The 25,159-nt window shown below is 40.2% G+C and overlaps 1 protein-coding gene across 11 annotated transcripts in view; it reads left to right on the top strand.

The window, feature by feature from the left end:
* Nucleotides 1-25,159, top strand: part of DOCK10 (dedicator of cytokinesis 10) — a 162,696-nt gene that overhangs the window by 72,855 nt on the left and 64,682 nt on the right. For 9 of the 11 annotated variants that reach the window (XM_075761024.1, XM_075761023.1, XM_075761021.1 and 6 more), the window contains exons 4-12: nucleotides 7,215-7,297; nucleotides 11,972-12,044; nucleotides 12,358-12,492; nucleotides 12,766-12,900; nucleotides 17,548-17,731; nucleotides 19,378-19,463; nucleotides 21,619-21,702; nucleotides 22,775-22,930; nucleotides 24,458-24,679. In XM_075761024.1, coding sequence (XP_075617139.1) covers nucleotides 7,215-7,297; nucleotides 11,972-12,044; nucleotides 12,358-12,492; nucleotides 12,766-12,900; nucleotides 17,548-17,731; nucleotides 19,378-19,463; nucleotides 21,619-21,702; nucleotides 22,775-22,930; nucleotides 24,458-24,679 — 1,158 coding nt within the window. Of the gene's footprint in view, nucleotides 1-7,214; nucleotides 7,298-11,971; nucleotides 12,045-12,357; nucleotides 12,493-12,765; nucleotides 12,901-17,547; nucleotides 17,732-18,918; nucleotides 18,974-19,377; nucleotides 19,464-21,618; nucleotides 21,703-22,774; nucleotides 22,931-24,457; nucleotides 24,680-25,159 lie in introns of those variants that run through there. The other 2 variants (XM_075761019.1, XM_075761029.1) reach the window with 2 other exon arrangements.

Below are 25,159 nucleotides of genomic sequence, written 5' to 3'. Positions count from 1 at the left end.
TAGAAACATTCACTCCACAAGAAACAAAAATAAAATTCTTCCTTTTAGACAGTGAAAACATTCCTAATATCACCTTTTCTGACTGTATTCCTGAATGTGCAGATCAAATGGCAATCCTTGGGATTTTCCCCCACGTTTCTTTCAGAAATATAAAAGGATAGTGCATTTTGCAATTCAAAGTTCTATTTAGTTTGAGGAACTTAAGCTATCTAATTGCAATATATTTAATCCCATATTGATTTGCATCCAGTCAGTATTTTCAGAAAGCATGCACGCACGTACACACACACACACATACTGTCTGTGTGTGTATCTGTATGAATGAAATTTTAGGTATATATGGAAAAAAAATCCAGAAAGTAAATAAGTGTTAGCTGTCAACTGTCCTTTCTTAAATGAGTTTAAGGCAGATCATCCCTCCAAAAATGCAAGGTGCTGCTTGGACATGTTTTTGGGAAGCACATTTGTGGAGGGGCTGGCCCCGTGGATGAGGAGGGGTGTGCCGGGAGCTGTGCAGGGGCAGAAGGAGGACGGAGCAGCTTGCTGCAGACACTTCCCTGAGTTATGCAGTGTCATTGTGGAAGATAAGCCCAGAGGGGCCTTTGGGAAGCTGTCTTATCCCTCCCTCCAGGTAGAGCAGGTTCCTCCTGACCCATCGTGATCCAGCAGTGGTGGCTGCTGCAGGAAATGTTCCTTTGGTGACCTGCTGGGCCGTGGATCAGCTCGCAAGTGCCGTCACTGGTGGTCTCATCTGTGTTCCAGCAAAGGTGCTGGAGTTCACACTGTGTTCTTAAAACCCCATTGCTGGCATCATTCTGTGCAATAATTACTGGTCACAGGTAGATTGTCTGTTGTCATATAGATGTGCTGATTTGGGGCTTGTTAGTGTTATGACAGGACCAGCTTGTGTAGGTTCCACTCAGGCCTGTCTCCTTCAGAAGTCTGCTGGCAGTCTTGAGCTGTGTTTGAGCACGCTTGTAGCTTTAAAAGTCATTGTACAGCCAATTGCTTCTTTCGAATCACAGCCATGCAGGCAGTAGTCATCTTAGCAACCTGTTGGAAAAAGCCTGGGAACTGAGTGGCATGTGTGAGCTGACTGTGTCCTGCCTGTGACATCTGGAATCTGCCAGGGCATCGAGTGAGGAGTCTGAGGTAAACCCAGAACGGAGTATACTGACGGCACTCTGCACATGCAGCATGGCTTAAACCTGTTTAGTGACTATATCTGATGTCAAATTGTGGTGGTTTAACGTATGGAAATGACTCTTAAAGATGAGGACAATGAAGAGATGAGCTTGCTGGGGAGAGCTGTTGAGACTGAGGTGTCCTGCACTGGGGTGTTGGCTGCTTTTCATTTCTGTGTGTGACTGTAGTCCTTGCACTTCATCCTTAGAGCAGTAGGGACCGTGCTGGCTGAAAAGCACTACATCAAAATGAAATAACAGTGTAAGAATATTGAAGCTTCGTTTGACAGATGCTCTGGTTCATTTTGTCTGTTATAGTACAGTATTCATGTGGACACCTCTTAACTTCCCTCATACAAAAGTTGGAGTTGTCACTTGTAAGGTTTTAGAGCCCTCGCCTTTCATCTAGGGGATTTTTTTATTTGAGATTTTGCAGGTTGTGTCTACAGGATCTGTAGATAGTTATTAAACAAGAGTTTTATTAATCATATTGTTAAAAGATCCACAGCCTTCTGTATAACTACTGAAAATAGTTGTGTGTCCATACAGTTGATTTCTGAGGCTTTTTTATTTACAGGTTAATCTTTATTGCTGTTGTGTATTTCAGAGTCAAATTAAAATGGGAACTGCTGTTGATAAATGTAACAAAGTTTTATTATTGCTCATCACAGTGTAGATTTCCCCAACTTCAAAATCTAAGTGCTTTCAGTACTTTTAAGAACTGGAGTGTCAAAACAATGACGTATGTTATTGACGGACAGTGGGTCTTTTGATAGCACGAGACATAAATACTTTTTAAAGATGTTTAATACTTTAAAATAATAGTGTGGTTTAATGTTGTTTAATGTTTAAGGCACATGGAAAATAAGGAGGTGATTGGTGACAGCCAGCATGGCTTCACTAGGGGCAAATCGTGCCTGACAAACTTGGTGGCCTTCTGTGATGGGGTTACAGTGTCGGTGGATAAGGGAAGGGCAATTGACGTCATCTACCTGGACTCGTGCAAGGCATTGGACACTGTCCTGCACGACATCCTTGTCTCTAAATTGGAGAGACATGGATTCAATGGATGGACCACGCGGTGGATAAGGAATTGGCTGGATGGTCGCACTCAAAGAGTTGTGGTCAACGGCTCAATGTCCAAGTGGAGAACGGTGACGAGTGGCGTCCGTCAGGGGTCGGTACTGGGACCAGCACTGTTCAACATCTTTGTGAGCGACATGGACAGTGGGATCGAGTGCACCCTCAGCAAGTTTGCCGACGACACCAAGCTGTGTTGCCTGATCGACACACTGGAGGGAAGGGATGCCATCCAGAGGGACCTTGACAGGCTGGAGAGGTGGGCCCCTGCAAACTGCATGAAGTTCAACAAGGCCAAGTGCAAGGTCCTGCACGTGGGTCGGCGCAATCCCAAGCACAACTATAGGCTGGACGAGGAATGGATTGAAAGCAGCCCCGAGGAGAAGGACTTGGGGGTATTGATTGATGAGAAGCTCAACATGAGCCGGCAGCGTGCGCTTGCAGCCCGGAAAGCCAACCGTGTCCTGGGCTGCATCAAAAGAGGTGTGACCAGCAGGTCGAGGAAGATGATCCTGCCCCTCTACTCGGCTCTTGTGAGACCCCACCTGGAGTACTGCATCCAGCTCTGGGGTCCCCAGTACAGGAGAGACATGGAGCTGTTGGAGCGAGTCCAGAGGAGGCCACGAAGCTGATCAGAGGGATGGAGCACCTCTCCTATGAGGACAGGCTGAGAGAGTTGGGGTTGTTCAGCCTGGAAAAAAGAAGGTTCCGGGGAGATCTAATTGCGGCTTACCAGTACCTGAAGGGGGCTACAGGAAAGCTGGTGAGGGACTGTTTATCAGGGAGTGTAGTGACAGGACAAGGGGGAATGGGTTCAAGCTGAAGGAGGGTCGATTTAGAGTAGATGTTAGAAAGAAATTCTTCCCTGTGAGAGTGGTGAGGCACTGGACTAGGTTGCCCAGAGAGGTTGTGGATGCCCCCTCCCTGGAAGTGTTCAAGGCCAGGTTGGATGGGGCTTTGGGCAATGTGGTTTAGTGGAGGGTGTCCCTGCCCATGGCAGGGGGGTTGGAACTAGATGATCTTTAAGGTCCCTTCCAGCCCAAACCATTCTATGATTCTATGTTTTGGTTTGTTACACTGCTGTGTCACTGTACTTTTTTGTGTGAACTGTGTTAATTTGGAAACAGCTTTGAGAGCCCCCAGATGAAAATACAGGTTGCTAGCAGCTCGTTGTGACGCTGCCGTGTTTGTTGCAGAGCTAAGGGAGCAGAGGTAGGCATGGGTGGAGGGCTGAATTTCAAGCCAGGGTGATCACACACTGCCTTCCATCTTCCCAAATCCCTGCACGCTGCCTTTGGTTGTTGCAGCAGAGGTCATAGGAGGTAGAAGCGATTGGGAAGGGTTTATGAGCAGTACCATGCATGTCCCTGGTCATGGGGCAGAGCATAGAGTCACCTCTGCAGCTTCCCCTTTAGCACTGTGGCCACATCCAGCTCTGAAACGTCTTTGCTTTCTGTTTCCAAGCCTTGCATGGGCTTGCCCTTCCCTGTTCAACATCTCCTGCTTTCCACCTCAGAAATAGCTGCTCTTCAAGGGTGAGGTGGCAGGGTTGCTCTGTGCGTGCAGTTTCTCTGCAAGAATCCCAATTGTTCCACAAATCACTTTTATCGTATGTGCATCTGTATTTCCAAAGACCACATACCTAGTGCTATCTTAGAGAGAATATAAGCAGAGGAGTTGCTTTCAGATGTTTCAAGGTGTTTGCTTCCTTTATGTTTCTCTCACTTCCCATTCTCTTTTCTTCTTTTTTCTCCAAAAGATTAATTTGCATTGCAGTGTAAATCTTTTTTTAAGTGCCTCTCTCACTGTGGTAGCCATCATACTGTCAGTACCAGAACCAGAGCTAAGAAGTTATAGGTGGAAAAAGCTTGCAGGATTCTCTCTCTAAGGAAAAATGAGGCCAGCTGGGCAACAACAAAAAAGAAAAAAGGAAAGAAATGACCTGAATTTGATAGGGCCCTTGGGAATGGGCTGTGCAGCCTGCCTGGTCAACAATGCAGTAGGAAAGTTCATGCAAATGTGTGCCAACCCTCCCATGTCCCAAAGTTTCCATTTCTCCATCTATATTTTTCCTCCCCCGCAGTCCACTTGAGCTCAACAGCCCCTGCACTGGTGCCTCCGCTCTTTGCCAGGAACAGTAGGATCCAGCTCAGGCCTCTTGGTGAAATCTCTGCCTCTAGAAAGGTTTTTCTTGCTCCTCAAATCAGGTTCGCAGGTATTTTGCCTCATTGCTAAAATTCAATTTCCAATAATAATTTCCCATTAAAAAAAAAATCATTAAAAGTCAGTACAATCAGAAGTATTTGATTTTTAGTTGGGATATTCTGAAGAAAAATGCTGTAACTTTTGGGCATTTTTTTAAATTCGATCTAGTTTACAGATGAACAGCCACAACAAGCTAGTTCAAGAACAGTGTTAGCTGTTGCACTGAATTGGCTTGCCTTTTGTGAATTTACTGAATGATTCTTGAATGTGCTGCTTGTCCCCTTTGATTTTTATTCTGATTAGCTTTTTCTAGGAGGAGCACAATAAACCTTTATAGTTATAAGCTAAAATACTGTGGCTTGCTCTATATGTTATTCACAACTGGTTTTTTGAACACATCAGCCTATAATCTTTGCAATAAAAGCCTGTGTTGAGAATTCTCTGTGGGCTTTAATTGCTAATTGCATCTGTTAAGTAGAATAGTTAGTAATGAAAATACCATGGGGAAAAAGTGGTCCTTTCTGTAGAAGGTTCAGTTGGTTTACATTTGCCAAGTAGAAAGCAAACGAAGTGTGAATTGGAGGGTCTGTGCTCATCCTCACAACGTTCAGTGAATGAGCTTTCCATTGGCTCATGTAGAACAGAGTGTATGTTGCTTTTGTAAGAGAGTTCTTATAGCCCAGGTGACTATCAAATAGTTTTAACTAAAGCGTAGATCACACAAATACAAGAGCGACCAAATTGTTTTATGAAGATTCACAAAACAGGTTATTTTGGGCTGTTTTGTTGTCGTTTTTCTCTATTCAAAGGCAAAGTGCGAACAGTGGTGTAGGAACATGGTAGTCAGGGGTAGGCTTTGGACCTGACCCTGCAAGGTGCAGAGTTAGTCAGTTGTAATGCTGTATTATGATGTTCATTTTCAGAGAATATGTGATTATTTTATATTGCCTAATGGTCACACTTTATTCTGCATCCTGTAAGATAATGAGGGTTTATGTCAGCCCAGAAAGTAGATGGTAGATCCACATGGAATGTGTTTACTGCAGACTGCCTTCAGTTGTGCTGAACTGCTCAGTTCAGTGTGGGAGAGAGCTGCCTAGAAATGGGCATTCACTTCCTTGCCGCCTTTTCCATACTCTAAAACAAATAAAGCTGACACAGAAGGCTGTGACCACACCCTGGATGACTTCCTAAACTCATTTGTGGCTATGTACTCTGCAAGTTTTACACAAGACTTAAAAAGGAGTCTTGTTAAGCTAGTGCTGGTAATTCAGAAAGCACCACCTCTAAGTTTTCACCCCATCTCGGTTTGTGCTCCAGCAGCCTGATAATCACCTCCCTGTCCCTCTGAGGCAGAGGCCGCTGTGCAAGCAATGGCTCCCATGGGAGCTTCACAAGAGGCTGGCAGGGAAGAGAGGGAATACTTCTGGTCGGAGGAGTGCTAACTTATTCCGTCCCTCTGTTGCCTTTTCTTCCACTTTCTCTGCGTAGCTTTTGATATTTAAATGTCTTTGATCTGTCCTTTATTCCATTCTCTTTGTTTCCTGGAGTCTCATCTTTCCCATGCCTTTCTGTGAGACCATCTTTCCTGTTCCCACCTCAGATACCTTTCAGTGCTGCTGCTTTCTCTGTTTTAGATCTCCACCATTTTCCTTCCTGACGTGCCTCCTTTTCCCTGTGGTCTTGGGCAGCAGCCTCTGCTGTTAGGTTTTAGGCTTGATCCCTCTCTTTCTTTCATGGGCTGGGGCAAATGTTCAGGTGGAGTGTGGAGAGAAAGGAATACAATACTGGGGTAAATTCTTCAGCATACTATAAAAGTATCAGTTTGCATTTTACACTCTCTAGCAAGAATCACTGGAAATAGTGACATTGTGTCATTTTTCTTGTTGTAGATGTGTACCTTATCAATAACTGTACCTATTTCATGCATCTTGTCGCTTTTAAAAGGGTCATGTTGTGTTTAATTGCATTGATAAAAGTTCTGCATCAAGTCGCACAGTTATTGTGGTCTATTTGATAGCATAGCAAAGCCCTTCAGTATAGTCTTTATTCAGGTCTGGTTCCCTTATTGAAGGGAGATCGATGTATTAAGAACAATTTCAAAAGATGAATGCAAAACCAGCAAGAAGTTTTTTAGAAAATAAAAACTACAAGGAGATGATGACTGAGCCAGTTCAGTGTGGAAGGGAAAATGAGACTCTGGTGAGAAATGATAGTCCTATTAATATATTCCTGAATGTCGTTAAGAGGTTAAAGATCAATCCTTAAGGGCAGAACAAGAAGTAAGAGTGCTTGTGCAGCAACAAGGGGGAATAAAAGGAGTAGGGCAAATGTATTTACAATGGAAAGCTTAGGTAATGAAAAAGGATACAAACAAAAAATGTGTGATTAATTTCCACAGAGAAAGTCAGGTCTAAACTAGGTAGTATCTTCTGAGGCAATAGCAGTATAATTTAATGATTATTCCTACAGAGTAGATGAGAATCAGTAAAGCATGTTAAATTGCTATCAGCCCCCTCCTCCATCCTGTATGATTCAGTGTATTTAATTTTAAAGGGAAAGTGTGCTTCAAAGTGTGGAAACATATGACTGACTTTCCTTCAAGAACTGTGCACCCAGCTATAAAAGAGAAGAATATGTTCTCTAGCACAAAGGACTCCCTCAGATCTTTTGTAGTTCTCTAGCCTTCTTGAGTCTGAATAATTGTAGTAATTCTATTGTCATTGTTTGTGTTTTTTTCTTCAGGCTTGTAAATACTACAGTTCCCAGTGGCATGTTGTGAACTACAAATATGAACAGTATTCAGAAGACTTTCGACACTTACCACAGTAAGATCTAGCATAAGTTCTTCTTTTTTTACTTTTTCCTATTAGGTTTGTGTCATTTTGCTGAGCTTTGTCCATATTTGCACTTCCCTTTATCTTATATGATCTGCTTGTTTTACTGTATTTATAGTGCCTTGAATTTTTAAAAAGGGGAAGAAAAGGTCCTTTAGCAAAAGTTCAAGACTCTGCAGAATTCACTAGTATCAACAAACTCTATTAGTGCTGATTCAAATCCTTAGAAGCGTATTTGCGTATTCAAAGCACAGTTGATACAAGAAAGCTGGCTTTCCGTTATCCTTAATAATGCATAAATGTCACTCACCTTTAACTGGGATTAATTCTCCTTTTAGTTACCCTGTGTAACAGAGGAGTAGAATTTCACTTAGTGCTTTGTAGCTGCACCATCCAGAAGAACTGGGCACAACGCGTACAGCACACACTGGTGCAGCACTGGTGATACAAGGCTGCAGAAATGTGCAAGTGTCTGGGTAAGTGGGTGTCCCTCCTGTGCTTGGAGGCAGTACATTAAAATCAGCATAAAGGTGCTGAGAGGAGAAGGAACAAGTTCCTTGAGTTGAATGGAAAGAAATTAAGAATTTGGTGCTCATTTCTTGCATGAGTTTCTACTCATACTCCTGTTTCTGGCAGGTTTGTATCCTGTGTCCTAAGGACTGTTTTAGGGAGTAGTTAATGAAATCACTGAATGCCCAAATAAGCTGTGTTACTGCCTCCTTTCCTGGAATTCGAGGCATTAAAATCATGATACTGGATGAAAAAGGTTGTTACGTGCACATAACACAGGAATGGGTGCTCCAGGCTTGGTGTGGATGGAAACTAGTACTAACTAAACATATTGTTGCAGGAATCGACAAACTGATTCTTATGGTCCCTTGAGATGCTGTGTTCAGAGGGTTTTGTGCTGCAAGCCTTCCCTCAGATCTGCATTCTCTCTTGTATGTTGGAATTCTTATGAACAGTGAATATGGTAGTACAAACAGCAATTAAGAGCAGTTTTACAAAACAGAGATTATAAACATACCTTTTCTTAAGTACCCAGTGTACTGATTGTTTTAGAAAATTAATGCATTTGGCGCTCAAGAAAAATGTTCACAGCAGTTTTCCATTTAACCTTAAGCATCTTCACTCTAATGAAATATCCATTTGACAGATGTGGTTGCATCACTCTGCACAAAAGTACATTTTAGCTGATTATATACATTGTCTTCTGTGAAGGTTGTTTTAATATGGTGCTTAATATGATTTGCTTTCCTGAGTTCATGCTCCAGGGATGTTACTGTGCCTCACATCATACTTCCCCCCCTCCCTTGCATAGAGGATTATACTTGTTTTGTATCAGAGCAAAACACTCAGGAGTGGTTTGGATGCAGCACTGGCTGGTGTTTCAGAAGCAAAGTTACAGGAGGAATGTTTGTATTTCGTTTGCTGAAAGTTGCCATGGCTTTTGAGCTTAACATACTTTAAACAGAGCTGGTTTGGAGTCCACCTCATTTCATAGCATTTCCAGCCTCTTCAACATCAGTGGACCTTGATTTGCACATGTATGTTACAAAGTTCAGTGGTTTAGACTCAATCCCCTCATTAACAATGAAGTGCCTCGATACATCCTTGTGGTAGTATTGCATCTCACTGTCAATTGAAATTTTTTGTTTCATTTGTGCAAAACTGCTGTCACACAATTAGAAATCTGAGCATATTGTTGTATCAATTCCTTTATAGGAAATCACGGTGTCGGGGAAGATTGAATGAGTGTTAAAGCGTTTAGCTTTGCATCATGAGAAAGGAACATCATTTACAATACCAGATCTAACTGTGGGTAAAGTGCTTCCATTCACTGAGGGTGCGCTGAACCTTCCTGTGGGCTTTCCCATTTAGAAACACAGAAATTGAGACTCAGCAGCCTTCAGCATCACTGAAGGACTTCATACTTGTTTGCACGTGAGGCCACGCTGTGCTGTTTCACACAGTCATACAACATGTCAAGTAATGGCTGCGTGGTGTAGCAGATTTTTACTAGATATCGAAGCCGTTCTTCCTGAATACTGACCCTTTCTGATTGGGAAGCAGCTGCAGCATGATGCCGACCACCTGGGGCAGGCAGTGAGGACTCAACATGTCCATGGTGCAATTCCACTGAAGTAGTGCTGTGGCACCAGGGGAGAGCTCAACATGTGCCCAACATGACCAAAATGTTTAGCAATTGCTTTAGTTTTTCTCTGAGTGTGTTCCTCCTTTGAGGCTTTTCTCAGGTCTTTCTACCCCTTAAATTCCTCTCTGTGAGCTCTCACTACCTCTTTTTACACCATTTTTCATGCTTTGTGCTGGTGTGTTCTTGCTTCTTGAGCAAGTGGCATGAGCTGTGGTGGCAGTGTGTCTGGAACAGAAACAGTCATTAGCAAAGCTTTTACTGTTGTTTATAGAAAACCTGGAACATTTGGTAGATATTTCAGGTCTGGTCCCTTGGAATTCTGCATCTTTATAGGGTCTGAAGAGGCAGTAGGCAGAGAAAAAGAGGGGTATACCAAGCTGGATCATGTCCTTACCAGCTTTATCTGCCTGCCCTAGAATGATGAGTAGCATGCCCAAAAGGATTCCCATCCAAGGAAGGGAAAAACTTCTGTGGAGAATGACAGAGAGGTCTGAGCGGATGAGTGTTCATGGGTGGTCAGTGAGGTCTGACACCTGAAGCAGTAGTGGTCTGTCCTTTTCTATCTTTTATAGCTCTGCTGAGAGGACAGGATTTCCTTCTTTCAAAGAAACTTACCATATACCCAGGCTTGTGGAAGGGCTGTGGTTTAATGGGACAGGCTCCCGCTGTGACCCTGGAGCGGCAGAGCGGTGCAGAGTTGCTGTGTCATATGGTGAGGGGCCGGCCCCTTGCTAATCCAGCAGATTTCTGACTCCTCCTTCCCCAGTAGCATCAAGGTCATTAGGGTTGGGGTTATTTTTTTCAGTGGGTGACTAACACCTCCTGTTACTGCTACAGATCTTCAAGCAAATCTCTGCAGTGGTGGTATCTGTCCAGATGTGGCCAGAGAGCATTGGTCAGTCTGCCCACACGTCACCCCAAGAGCACTGCGGTGAACTTTTAGCTCTGAATAATGAATAAGCTGATAGAGTTTTTGTCTAAAAATGTGGAGGCTTGAATGGGTTTCGTTTTTTGTAAAGGTGGGATTTGGCTTGAGATTTCTGGTTTGGGGTTCTTTTGGGTGAGAGGGAGTGTTTGTGTAAGAATTTTTAACAGCTGCCCTTGGTTGCATTGGAAAACCTGCAATGGGTTTCCATCACAAACGTTCTGAACAGTAATGCATTTACAGATGTCAATAGAATACAAATGTTCCTTTTATTCAAAATATTGATCAGTTGTTTACATCAAATAAACACCAAAACTGGAACAAACTAAACCAGAGAAATAAACAGTCTTGTGTTCTGCGTGCACTTGGTTCTCCTGGCTTTTCTGAAACGCTGATTTCAGTTGTGGTGAGGTAGTCACATCATGAGAACACTGACTTTGAAATGGGGAAAGTGAGGAGGAGATAAGTATTGCTTATTGCTTCCTAATCTGTAACTTGTATGTGAATGAATAGAAAATGAAAGGGTCAAAGTTACCAGTTTTTTTTTAATTTGTGACAGTTAACATTATGTGCTAGTGTGGGCTAAAGTTTGCTAAGTTAAGAGAGGAAACTAGCTTAGGAGTGTGTGGTTTCTCAACTTCTGTTTGGCTTTGTTTCCTTGCGTGGTAGAGAGAAGTGTTGCTCTGTTCGCATTCTCAGGCTGGGTAGATCAAAGTAGGTTCTGGAAAAGTCAGTCTTTCTGATAAATGATGGTTTTTAGCATGACAACTTTTGTAGGTTTTCATATGATGACTGAATATTTCCAAGAAAAAATTTGTAATCTTCAGGAATTTGAAAACAATGTTGGTATTTCTCAAGCCATAGAAAAATCTATTTTTTCTCTGTTTAAAAAAATATTTTGCATTTTTGTCACGTGTATTTGGCTGTTACTTAAGGTTTAATTCTGCAACATGCAAAGTACTCTGGGCCTACCTAAGTACAATTATTTATGCATTTAAAATTAAGGAAGTGCTTAAGTGCTTTGTTTTTTCATATTCAGTTTTGGTTTAAAGTCCACAATATGAAGATCTTAAATGGCACCACATCAAAAAGATAACAATGTATTTTTTAAAAATTACTTTAAAGCTGTGCTCGTCATATTGAATAGTAAAAAAAAAAATCTTAAAATATTAAAGAAATGTAAAAGCTTTAAGCTGAATAATCTAATGTTGTTCTTGGTTAGAAAAAGCTATTAAAGAGTTCAGTCTCATTCATATGACAGCCTTAAATGGGACATCTCTGGAAATTGCTTGGATTTTGTTGCCTGTGGTGTAAGAACAGTGACGAGAACAAGAAGTGGTATTTCATCGTTTGTATAGAACTGTTGCAACTTTGTAGTGTTGTGGGGGGAAAAAAAAAGATATGTGGAGCTTAAGAAAAAAAAGTCGTATTTTGAAACTGTAGTGATTTTTAAAGGAGGTAATAGGATCACAGCAATAGGTTTACTGAAGATGCCATGGGGGGCTCGGGATGGTTGCCTCCCTGAAATAGCAGGTACACGATCATTTTAAAAAAATGAATAAATACTTTTTTCCTCCCCTCCTAGAAATGAATGTAGACCAGAGAAACTGCCGTCACATTCCTTTGAAATCGATCATGAAGATGTGGATAAGGATGAAGTAAGTATTCTGGTTTTTGGTGGGTTTTTTCCCCCGGAGAAGAATTATTTATTGCTTTAATATCAAGTAAAGAATGATAATGGAGGCTCGTTACCTCCTATGAAATATTTCATATTTTAAATATCTCTGAAGATAGTGGAACAGCTTTGTCTCTTATGTCATCATGCGCACAACAAGTATATTAATATCCTATTTTAAAAGGAATGAAGGGATGATTATTTGTTGTCAAGCAGATATTCATACGTTACAGTTTTCTTTCGTCTTAAAATTCAAAAAGCAAGTCCATGCAATATTAATCATGTTTTTCATACAGGATACAACATCCCACTCATCTTCAAAAGGTGGTGGAGGTGGAGGAGGAGGAGGATTAGCAGCAGGAGTTTACAAGTCTGGATGGCTTTATAAAGGGAATTTCAACAGCACTGTAAACAATAGCATTACTGTTCGGGTAAGGGGACAGCATTATTCTTTCTTTATTCCAGTTGGATTTATCTCCCCCCACAGAGGCAGACTTGTTTGCTATTGTCATTTAGCTGTTTATATTTCAGGTTTGATTACATTGCTTTAAATGATAGTAAAGTAATATTGCATTTGTCTGCAAAATAGTGTGATTGAAGTGCATTTAGGAGTTGCCTATTATTTAAATCCTGCGAATAAAGTATCAGTTAAAACAATTTGCAGTACAGCAATTGTAATTCTTTCTTTTTTCCTCCCACTTCAGTCATTCAAAAAGCGCTACTTCCAGCTGACACAGTTGTCGGATAACTCATATATTATGAATTTTTATAAAGATGAAAAAATATCAAAGGAGCCAAAGGGATGTATTTTCTTGGATTCTTGTACAGGAGTCATACAGGTAAGTTTCAATTTATTTCATTGTATTGTTTGGGTGTCAGATAAATTTTAAAAAGGCAATACATACATTAATGGAATAGTGGTCTCATTAGCAGTTTCGTGAAATGAAAACACCGTTAGTTTTGCTCTTTAAATTGGTGCAAGTGCTCAGACTGGCAGGTTACAAAACCCACACTTGAATTATGGTAGCAGATCATGCATATGCTCTTTGCCAATGGCACACATGAGAAAAAATATGATAAAATGTTTATTTTCACTGAAATTACTTTCTTAGCTGCCAGATTTTACCATATGCTTACTAAGATCATGCTTGCTTGTTGTGGGTTAAAGAGACTCAGGTTACAAAGCATCAGTTGTTGGGCAAGTGGTAAATTAATCCTGTATCATGAGCCTCCTTGAAGATCATCACTTTTGGGAGGTGATAGAGAGTCTTAATGGCAGCAGGTAGGACAGAGTCTTATTGTTTATTGTGGCTTGGAAAAATAAATAGCCAGAAATATCTGACACCTTTTTTTTTTTTTTTTTTTTTTTTTTTTTTGGCACCCCCTAAGATTGAGTTCTTTGTAGCCCCACTAAATAAGGATTTTTTTTTTTTTTTTTTTTTTTTTTAGCTATACTTTATTCTTTACTGCTTAACCAGTAAAGATTGGTAACAGTGCTAGTGCAGACTGATTTGAGGGTTGCTTTGAAAGAAACCTTTCAGGTTGCCAGGGAAGACCCCTGATAAACACAAGCTTTTGCTGGTTGGGAGGTCTCTCCTTTACCCCTAAACAGGCCGTTTGGAGCAAGAAAAATAATCAGTAATTCACTTTGGCAACAAGTATTTGCTGACGGCCCCCTGCAGAACCTCATTCCTGCACCCAAGAAAGTACCCAGCTCTGTAAGGAATGACTGTTTCCCATGTGTAGTTCAAAAGGGTGTTTATTTTTTCAAACAGGTGTAGGACAGGATGGAGATAAATACGTAGAACAACAATAATGTTTGTCTGTGTCAGTTCATTGGCTGGAAAGACCCCAACAGGTAGCTTGGAAGTGTAGCAGAAGCCATAGAGGAGATTCTTACACAGAAATTCTGTTTAGAACTTAATGCTTGCTCCTGCTTGCTGGCAGTGTGCTTTCTTTTAAGATGAGTCTCAACCAGAGCTCTAGTTAAGTCCAGAACCTCCCTGTAGTACAGATTTCCTGCTATCCCGGAGGATGCCAGTTCTGCTGTGTTGTTTCTGATGACACTGCACGATAGCAGAAATCTCTTGACTGCAAGATTTCTGGCCTTTTTGACTAACCTCTGGCAAAAAAGCTCAAGAAACATTTGAAATCCTCTTCCTGAACTTTGACAGCTGCCTTCTAAATCGACAGTGTTCCTGCAAATTGTCCCAAACTGTTTGAACTGCATGCTCTCCTCTCGCCTACCCCCAGACACTAGTTTTCCCGATTGTTCTTTGACGTTTAGAATGGGAGGCACAAATTTCTGAGCTATCTGCACAAGCAAGAAGGGAGAGTCTTAGCCAAGGGGGGTAATAGGGCAAGTATCACCAGCTATCAAAGTCTGTGATGAACTTAGAATCATAGGGCCGACAAACAAAACCTGGCTTAGAGTTGCCATAAACAAGGAGACCATAGAATGTGGAGAAAGAGTTGGGTAGAACTGAAAATTTAGAGGAAAACCATGATGTGAAAGTTCTGTTTAATGAGTTTTAATACCACTATAAATCATTTAACTCTCTATGTGAATGACTTTGAGCTCGTGTTTGATAGAGGTTGAATATCTAAATTGTAGTAAACATCCTGGAGAAATCATCTCCAGATAAAAAACAAAATACTTCCAAAACAATTCTGTTATTTTGGAAGAATGACCCTGCAGGCATTAGACTTAGCCTGATGTTTCATTTGTAGCTCATCCATAGTTTCTTTCTGAATCTTGTATTATTTCCTTCTGGAAGAAATTTAAAACTTGAAATTAAGTGTTGAAAATTACAAGTCAACCTCAAGGTCTACATTCCATATGGAAGAACTTATAGAGAAGCAAACTGAGAAATTTTACTTTTTTTTTTTTTTCTTCCCCCTGTAAACTGATCAGGAAGAAAATAGTTGGCTTTAGATTTGAAACAAAGGCTTTGCTGTAGAGCTCATCTGCTTGCCAGAAGTCTGAAGTGCAGATGGAAAAGTGGGTATTGAAGTTTTCCTGCCTTAATGTTCTTAAAATTCAGCATGCAAGATGTATTGCTGTATTAGATAATGTCTAATGGTGTTACAGTACCTGATTTACAGTACAGTACAGGCCATGTCTGTAAGGGGGAGTACATAATATAGACAAGAAACACATTCATTTTAATGCTGTCTGTACTTTCTGAAGATAAATTGAAACATAGTGTTTTTCTTTATAGATTGTGCATAAAGTGGTATACACAATCCACTTATACAAATAATCTGTCTTTAAAAGTTTTGAATGGCCCCTACCAAGATTCTTGGCATATTTGGTCAACTTCTAGCTCTTAGTCAAGCTGTCATGTTATATCAGTAAAAACAAGTTTCAGTGGAATTTTAGTCCTTGTTTTACATTAATTTGAATGTATGCAGTTATTGGAGGATTAGAGAGATTTCAGAATCAAGAAAAATATTAGACACCCGAGAACCAATTGCTACAAAACCCAGCCCTATTCTTACCCTATGTTGGGTGAACTAAAATTTTATCCCTGAAAGAATGTTCACCTCAATGAAGTACTTGAGAGGAAAACTATTTCCTACCAAAAGAATTTCCAGTAGCAGAACTAAAAACTAACACACACGCATGCACATACACACAGACAATCCCAAGTCAATTTGAAAAGCCAAGATTTGACTGACTCTGTTGACTCAAGTAGCTCCAGAAGAAGTTGTTCAGTCTTAACTGATTCCTGAGCTGGGTCATGACATGTAATATAAGGACTGGAGTAAGTGATTAACAACAGATTGGGTAGGAATCTTCTAAATCATCTCTGCTGCTGGAAGAAAAAAGTTCATGGAACTTTATTCTCAGTGTCTTGGGTTCTCAGTCTCCTCCTCCGCTAATCAGTATCAGATTTTGTCTCTGTTCCTCTTAAATAAAAATGTCACTATCATCTCACCATCTAGCTTAGAAGCTATTCTGATTAACTTGTTATTATAGATCTGTACTAAGAAATAGTTATAGTCTGTAGAACTGCAGGATACCATTGTCATGTTATTTGAGACTGTTAATGAAGAAAACCAAAATTGAGTGAAATGGCCAGTTATGGGGTAGATGAATTGTTTTTCATTTGTCAGCATCGCTCCAAGGTTAGACGAGTCAACAAAGTGATGGCAATTTTCTGGAATAACAAAAACGGAACAGTGGCACTGATGTCCATAGTCAGTGGTTGTAAGTTTGATGAATAGGGGGTAGGATGCGTCAGTGTGCTTTCAGATTTAAGCAAGGAGGAGAGACAATTGATGCAACTGCTTCCATAAGACTAAGAGATAAAAGCCTCACTAATTTGATAATTTGAGAAATGGAGCTCATTATATTAGATCACATTGTTTAATTTTATTGAGCTGTTTCAGTAACTAAGCACCTGTTAATTCTTATGACAGAAATCGATGGATTAACCATCTACTGCAGGTTACATCTGGTGATACAGAACGGCTCTCAGAACTCAATCTATTTCCATTATACTGGGCATTTGTTTTTATTCTATACTTGAAAAGGATAGCATTGCAATGACTGAACAGCTGTATACCTCACCTTTTGCCTCCTGCAAAGAATTGTTGAAATCGCCTTGGTCGTTTTTAAAATTCTACTAACACAAAGGCAGCAGTGGGAATTACCCATTGTAATCTTTCCACATGGAATTTTTCCTGTTGCAGTCTTCTGGAGAGATTTGTTGGTAAATCTGTATTCCAAGTTTAGACTCGTATCATCCAGAAGCTCTTTCCAAAAAATATAAAAATAAAATTATGTAGAAATGTTTTCATCCTAACCACAATGTTTCTAACTTCATTAGATGCTTAGAAATTGTTACCTCTATGTAGCTTGTTAGCAGCATCTCTAAATATCTCAAAACAGAAGATTTTAGAAATTCTTCACAGTTTTAATCTATTCAGGTCCAACCTCAGCAGTCAGAGAAGGAATAGTCTTTGGCCGCTTGCTGACTTTGCTTGCTTGCTGCTTTGAATTTGGTGAACTCAGTCCTGTTCCCACTGAGCAAATTTTCGTATGACTTAGCACTACTTAGTATCTTTTTGAGTATCTGGTGTGCTGTATCGGTGTAGGAGACTTGGGCTTTAGAGATGTTCTCTCCAGACAGCTACGACTCGTGTAGCAATGCTGTACTTCACCGTCAGAGGTCTTTCATTATTCCACTTGGGAGGCATTCCCTACTGTAGTTTGAAGTGTTATTGTCCATAGTCTTAGATTTCTATGGCTAACTAGAAGATGGCCACAGAAGATCTTAGATGCACCAAGACCCAACAATAAATGGACATAAATTTGCGTTAATATCACACTACTGGGATTTTCTTTAAAGTCACTGAATTTCGCTTGAATGTTATTTTTAAGGAGTGGCCATGTACAAGTCCATCTTATGGATGCCTTTTTCAGTACCTTTTTATAATTAATTCTAGTGTTTATTTTTCTTTTCCTTTTGTTCCAACAGAATAACAGGCTTAGGAAACATGCCTTTGAGTTGAAAATGAATGACCTCACATACTTTGTGCTGGCAGCTGAAAATGAACAGGATATGGATGACTGGATTTTCACTCTCAACAAAATCCTACAAATAAATCCAGAGGGAACCATTCAGGAGAGGAAAAGTGCAGATCTCACTGATCTGAAACTTGGTAAGAGTGAATAGTCTCTTGCGTTGTTGTTTTTGGGGTTTTTTTTAATCAAATGCAAAAAATTGAACCTTCAGCGATCACTATTGAATCATTTTAACTGCCTGAGTCTGTAATGGATTCTGCACCTATTGATTTCTGACGAAGCAGCACCAGTCTTCTGGCAGTCCCCAAGCAATGTCAGCTAACTCCCCACAGATCATTTTCAAAAGGCTGTGGGGGAGGTAAAGCTGCTTCCCACAAAGTGAGCAGGAGCAATGTGGCTCTGCTTTGCATATACAGCCCTTCTTTAAATATAGTCCTCTCTGTCAATGATCTCACTAGTACTTTGTGTTTTACTGTCTTGGGAGTCTGAAGATTTTAAAGAGTTTTGTGCTGGAGACAGGTCAGATCGGTTCTTTTTCCAGTGTTTTGTTTTCTTTAAAAATCTGGAGCTAATAATTAAAAAAAATCCTAGCTGTGGTATATTGCTCTTTCCCTGGAAGCTTATTGACTTTTCATTTCTTGCTTTTGTCAGTTTATGTATTAATATGCTTTCACCGTGGAAGAAAGAATTGGATGCTTTGTCATACTGCACTCTTCATGTGGCAGCAACTCATTCTTCCACATAATAAATCCATGTTCAGTTTGGATGAACCCCAGCTGAAATTCTAAGACTGAAAACACTTGAAACCTTAATATAGATTTGAACTGCTTGTGCTCTGAGCTGAATCAAACTTTGAATCCACATGCATCTGAATCTTGGGGAAGTTCAGAACTAATTGAAGGTTTTAGCCTGGTGTTTGTAATCAATTTTGATTTTGGAGGGACAAGATACTCTTCATATAGCCAAAGGTGGTTTTATAATTTGGAGGCACAAGAGACTTGCACTTCAGAATCAGAGAAGTACTTTTGAAAATCCCACCCGTAAGGGATATTAATGAAACAGGAAGAAATATGTGCATAAAAGGTCAAAGCCATAAGGCTAACAGAAAACAGAAGTCTCTACTGGTAAAACCCCTGATAACAAGCAACAGGAATGTGCTGTGGAGTTAACTTGTCAGAAGGCATGATGCTTTCTTGGCAGAAGACCCCTAAATGGCTGTAATGACTTATTTCACATTGGGCTGAATTACCTAGGTAAAGCAGAACGGTCTCTGGTGAGTGAAGTAAAGCAAAGGGGTTGCTGTATAGTGCTGTTCTCTTGATCTGTAGATTTGCAGCTCATGGAGTCCAGACTGCATCCCTCCCCTTCCCAAAGAGCAGGTAAGGTCCTGCCTCCCTCACTGAAGACTCCTTTTACTGGGAGTCCAAAATCTTTTGGTTGACATAAACCCTTGGTGCTGCCTCAGAAGAGGCTGAGAGCGCAAAGGAAGGTGTCTTTGTGGGCGTGAATATTTGTCATGGATGAAGGTGTCAGGCTGACACTGACTAGAGTAAGGCCTCTTGTTTGAAAAGTTAAATATGGACTAAGTTACAGTAAGCATCAGTGGGAGATGAGGTTGAGGAGGACAGGTTTATATTAGTAGCTCTTCCATTTGTTAGCCTGATTATACTAAAGGGAATAAAAAGAAATAGCATGAGGATAGATTTTTTTTTTTTTTTTGTTAAACCCAATGGTAATAGAAAGTATAATAAAAATATTTGCTTATTTTTTTCTTCTTTTCAAGACCCCCCTGAAGTTTTGGTGAATTACGATTGCTCTCAAGAAGAGACTGATTCATCAGAAAACACCTTGCACCCAGACTTCGCAAAAGTAATGGATGTTATATTTACCTTTATGAGCCTAGTGGAAAGTACGACCTAGGTGAAAAATGCTTGCCAATAGATGATCCTTAATATTGTGAAAGGTTTCAAAATATAGCACACCCCGTTGTGATTGTTAGAGCTGTGACAAATGACAGGAAGAATTTTTTTCTGAATGGCTGATGGCTTTTTTAAATGAGAAAAGCTCCACTGGGTGTAAAGAAAGTAGGTGTTCCCTAGAGTGATTTGACTTAGACCTGTGAAGTCAGTAAGGGTCTGGTCCCTGCAGTTATCTGTGAAATATTTACTGGTTTTAACTGCATTTCAGAAGAGTTTGGCCCTTGGAGAACCAAGATTTCCTGAGTGACTTGCAAGGAAACGAGCTGTGAACTGCTCATTGCCTTCTGTAATTTTGTTGAAAGATGCATTAGTATCAGGGGAGGTGTTTTGTCCTCTGGATCTCATAAACTGCTTCATGTGGATGAGATAATTGTAGATGGTGCTAAGAAGCTTTTTGATGAAAAGCTAGATTAGAAATATTTCACTGCGTTTTCTTAAATGAATGTATGATCTGTTTGTAATCTCCTGTCAGTGAGCTACTATAGATACTATCTATCTACACAGCCAAATGCTATTTGAAGATGTTACTCCCACAGATTTGAAGTGAAAGCTGTATATGCTAACGAGGACAGAATTTGGTCTACATTCGTAGTGTTGTATTCATGTATATGGGGGGGTCACCTAGAATTTAAAAACAAACAAAAAAAACCTCCAAAACAACCAGATAAAATGTAACTGTGAGTTTATGTATTAAGGACGACAGTAGTATCTGATCACCTCATCTGTGGATGAATACTTTCTAATGATTTAGTTCAGATATCTCAAAGGTGCCCTAAAGATGTCTCAAAGGCCACTGGTAGCCTGCAAGGCTAAAATAGATGGTCTGCATGTTGTTGTGCGATGTTTGTATTGCCCTTTATATGGTTAATTCCTGCTCCCTCCCCCTTGCTCTATAGGCCTGGCTGCAGCAGCGATCTGTGGCCTGTCCATAGTCCATGACAGGTAAATCTCCTGATCCCATCTCTACCTAAACCAGGACACCAGCGACACAGCAGGACCTACTTCTGCAAGTCAGCCCATGGGTGGAGTGTGTTAGGAAGTCAACATGGAGCTCTTGGTCTTGCTATGCTGCTGCTTCTTGTTACTTAATGTCTGTCAGCAATGTCATACTATGGTGAAAAACACAAAACGTTGCATGGGACCCGAACAAGAACGTAGCCTGTAGTATGCAGCTGAGGATTGTACTCAGTCTGGGGTAAACCAGAGAAGTTGTGGACTCTGTTAATAGTTCAGAAATTGAAAAATAAAGAAAAGTTAGGAACACAAAGTACAAAGAAAGGCTGAAGGAATTGAGAATGTTTAGACTGGGAAAAATGTTTTCAAAGCTATCATGAGGGATCTGTAAGGGGAAGGGAAACTGTAGGGCATGCTTCACATGTTTGATGAATGGACTTAAATAGCGGGCAAAAAATGTTTAAAGTTAGACATAAGGATAAACTTTTAAAAGGCAGAGTAGGAAGGCACCAGGTGGCCTCAGGAAGCTATTGAGTTGGTTTTGTCAGAGAGCTCATTATTAACTTAGGCACGTGTCCATCAGAAATAAAACGGGTGTGACTGATCCTGCCTTGTGGCAGAAAGATGGATGGGGAGAGGACTCCCAGCCTTACCTTTGGGTGCTGCACTGCAATCTGAGTGTCTGCCCACCTGTAAGGCTGAGCTGCACTTTCTTGCTCCCCTTTCTGCCCTCCCCTTGACACAAGTAGTTTTCTGTGGAGCTGTTGGTTTGTTTGTTTTTTCCCTTGACTGGGGAATCCCTAAAGTGATCCACTATTCTGGCATCTTATACAATGGATTCTTTAGTAACATATATGAACTTGAATTACTCAACTGATCTATTTTGGGGTTCCTTAGAAGTATATCATGGCCTGAAAATCCCTGCTTCACAAGCTTGTAACCTTCAAAGAGTGCTTGAAGGTGCTTTGGGATAACTACTGCAGAAATGAGAAGTGTTGTTACAAATGAAACATTGATCATTCATTTAGAAGTCTAACAACTATGGATTTCTGTTCTTGTACAGAAAACTAATTTATTATCTGTCACCACAGTACATCACAGAAACAGAAGAAACAGTGAAAGCCTCTCGAAATACAGAGCGACTAAATCTTTTCTCTTTGGATCCTGATATAGCAGTAAGTGAACTTTTTTTTTTCCCTAAGTTCTTAGAAATTTTAAAACACAGATGGTCTGAGCTAACTGGGTTGGCTAAGCCACCAGAGTGGATTGGAGTTCAGCAAGCAACTGGGTATACCTGAGACTTCAGCTTTGAAGGGTGAGGGGAGCTATCTCTAGTTCATAGGGATTTTTGTATAGACTCTACCCGTATCTGATCACAGAACGGTTGGGGATGGAAGTGACCTCTGGAGGTCATCTAGTCTCATCTAGCTAAGCTTTGAATCATTAAAGCAAACTGCAAATATTGCAGGAGCAGAACCTTCTCTTGGACTGGGAACGTTTTTATTGTTGTTCATACACTGAATTTGACTACAAAAACATGAATGGGTATAAAAAGCAGTGGGGAGGTACAAAAGGCTATCTATGTGAAAAAAAATTTAGCTGGAACTGTAGGGAGTGCAGGTTGCTTTTCTTTTTATCTTCAACTTGCTTATCATTTAGTGTCAGAGCTCATGATTCAAATAATGTTATTCCTTGCACTGAATATACACTTGTTGGTGATTTAACTGGAAACTTTTTTAGTTAAAAAGAGCATAAATAAAATCACATTCAGAATATATTCAAACTTGAACCTGTTGTCAATCAACTGTAGTTCCATTATTAAAAATATTAAGTGAATTGAAATAGTGGTGTATAAGGGAGAGGACAGGTCTGAAATCTAATCATAAAATGTGGTGTTATAGTCTGAAAATATGAGGCTATTTAATCTATATGGGGAAATTAAAACCTAAAGTTTCAGAAGCAGTAAGTAAACAAGAAAAAAATCTCTTCTAAAATTATAGGAAACCTAACTTGGATCCCTAATTCTGCCTCTGACATTATGTACGTCCTCAGGCAATCTTCTTGCTTTGCTTCCTAATCTATAAATTGGGAATAACACTCCTTTACTATGGTAAATGTGAAGATACCAGCAGTGACTTTTTAGAGGTGTTCAGGTGCTTCCGTGATTGTCAGGACCTTTAAAAGGCTTGCTTACTTTTGGAATGCCATGCTTTTCTCATATGTAATGAATCGCCCAACTTATTTCAGTCATTGAATCCTCAGAAAAAGGAGTTTCCAGGGGCAAACTCGGTGATCAAGCCATTTGAAGAAAAGCCTGCAAAGAGGATCCTGATAACTTGCAAATCCCTCAGTTTGAATCTCCAGGCCTGTGTTACTGAAAATGAAAATGATCCTTCAACCAATGTAAGCTTTACTTATTTCCCAGTGATTTTTCTTTTTCTTTCTTTTTTTCTCTCTTTCTGTGCACTTGTTGCTTTGCAAAGAGAAGGTAAAAGGAAAGCCTTATCATGCACACATACTGCATTTGCCCTCCTCCTCTGCCCATCCCTTTGGATTGAATAATGAAACCGATGAACTTTTTAATAAACATTTTGAAACTGATTTAGATTGCAGACTTTTAGCTGCAGTTTGGTGGGGAATTAAAAATTACAAAATCCTTGAGGATTCTTAACAATTGCTATAAGAACAAGTTTAAACTGCTAAGAACTATGTAGGGAGGCAACTGAGTATCAGTTGCTGGTGAACTGGGTTTTGGTTTTTCACAGAGACACCAGGAACCAAGCAGATTAAATTACAGAGGAGAAGGCAAAATGGAAAGGACTGGATGCTTCATCTAGTGGAAAAGCCCAGCTAAAAACAGGACAAACCAGAAAATTTTGCTTATTCTTACTTTAAGAAAAAAGGGGCAGGGAAAAGCAAGGTGTAGCTGTCAGTCCATAGCTTGTCGTTAGTTCTCCTCTGAAGCAGGAAAGTTTTGAGAAATTAGTGTCCTGGCAACTTAACTTTCATACATTACATATAAGGCATTGATTTTTTTTTTTTTATTTTTTTTTCATTTGAAGATGACCTCTACAGTGAGTGCATATTCAGCATGATGTAATCAATACTTTTTTTTGGCAGACTGGAATAACTGTTTAAATGAAGTTGTCATAACTGTACCAAGGGCATGCAATAATTCACTACAGAGGCTGAAAAAGCATAGAATATTGTACCTGCCATGCATTGTTCCCTTTCTCCACATTTTTAAGATTCTGATTTCTGGACAGCTCAGAAGGTGCTATTCTTATTCTGAAACTGATTTATTTCATCAGAACTGTGGAGCCTCTTTGGAGGTTACTTACAGTCATAGGATTTAATTCCCCGACACTATGCAGTAGAATAAGTGGGTACTGTCACAGCGGTTTGAATGCTCTTGGTTTCCTATTAAAATGGAACATGTGTTTCCCACAGAATAATACACCCACGCATTTATGTTTGTACCAGTAAACATTTTTCATCTACTTACATTTGTCATCTTTGTACCGCATTTCTGACGATCCCTGGGAAGCCCGTCCTCGCTCTTCTTTCTTTTATAATGACTCTGAATCTACATTTTAAAAATCCTGTAACATGTTTCTCTGGTGCTCTATTCATTTGCTCTAATAATTATCTGTGACAAATACATTTGTTTTTTATTCTATGAGTTTCTAAGTTAGCTGTCAATTACTGTTCTGGCGCGTTGTTAACAAACTACTTTTAAAAGCCCCTGAAACCACATGGTTGGAAACTAACTTTGGCAGGGCTGTGTGTGAGTGTGTGTTTTTAATGAATCTCATAATTTGTAAATAATATTTGTTTGCTTTCTTTTTTTCTAGCTGCAGGAACCTATTAAAAGATAGAGCTGACCCCCTTGCTCTCAGTGCTATATTATGTTTCTGGTGTTTTCTCCAGGTAGAGCCTTTCTTTGTGAGCGTGGCACTGTATGATGTCAGGGATGGCAGGAAGATCTCTGCTGATTTTCACGTGGATTTGAACCACACGCTCGTTAGACAGATGATTTCAGGTTCCTCATTTTCATTAGAAAATGGCACTGTTGAAAATATGGACTCAAATGAAACGGAAGAACCACAGATCAAGGGGTTCCCAGAAGAATGGCTGAAATACCCAAAACAGGTATTCCACAGGCGTCTTGCATGACTTAGTGACTCGTGTGACTTAGTTCAGTACTAGTATTCATTTTCATCTGAGAATTTAGCTGTACTACCCGTGGTTCTTGTTTTCAAGAATACTCTTTTTTTTGTGTATCAGTGGTACTTGTATACAGATGCTTGATTTTTGAGCTCCCCATGTACACTTTAAACCTGTTTACAATCAAAACTTTGAAAACAGTTAGTGTCTGTTATTTAGAGAAACCACCCATGTTTCCTGTGCTGTTTGGGTTCATTTTCTGACCTCTCCCCAATCAGCCAAACAAAATTGCAACTTAAAGCGGCACCGAGATGCTGCATTCATCTCAAAGCACTTCCATATTCCTGCTGTTGATGTAAGCCTTACCCTGAAAGCCCGTACATTACCCTTCCTTCTCCCTGTCATTCCCCTGAGGTGGGACTGATTTATGCCAGCATTTAAGTACTGTCCAAGAGAGACAGGTTA

This window comes from Balearica regulorum, chromosome 9, assembly GCF_011004875.1.
Source record: "Balearica regulorum gibbericeps isolate bBalReg1 chromosome 9, bBalReg1.pri, whole genome shotgun sequence".
NCBI lineage: Eukaryota > Metazoa > Chordata > Aves > Gruiformes > Gruidae > Balearica > Balearica regulorum.
Note: the sequence above shows the minus strand (reverse complement) of the source record. Positions and strands in the feature narration are given on the sequence as shown.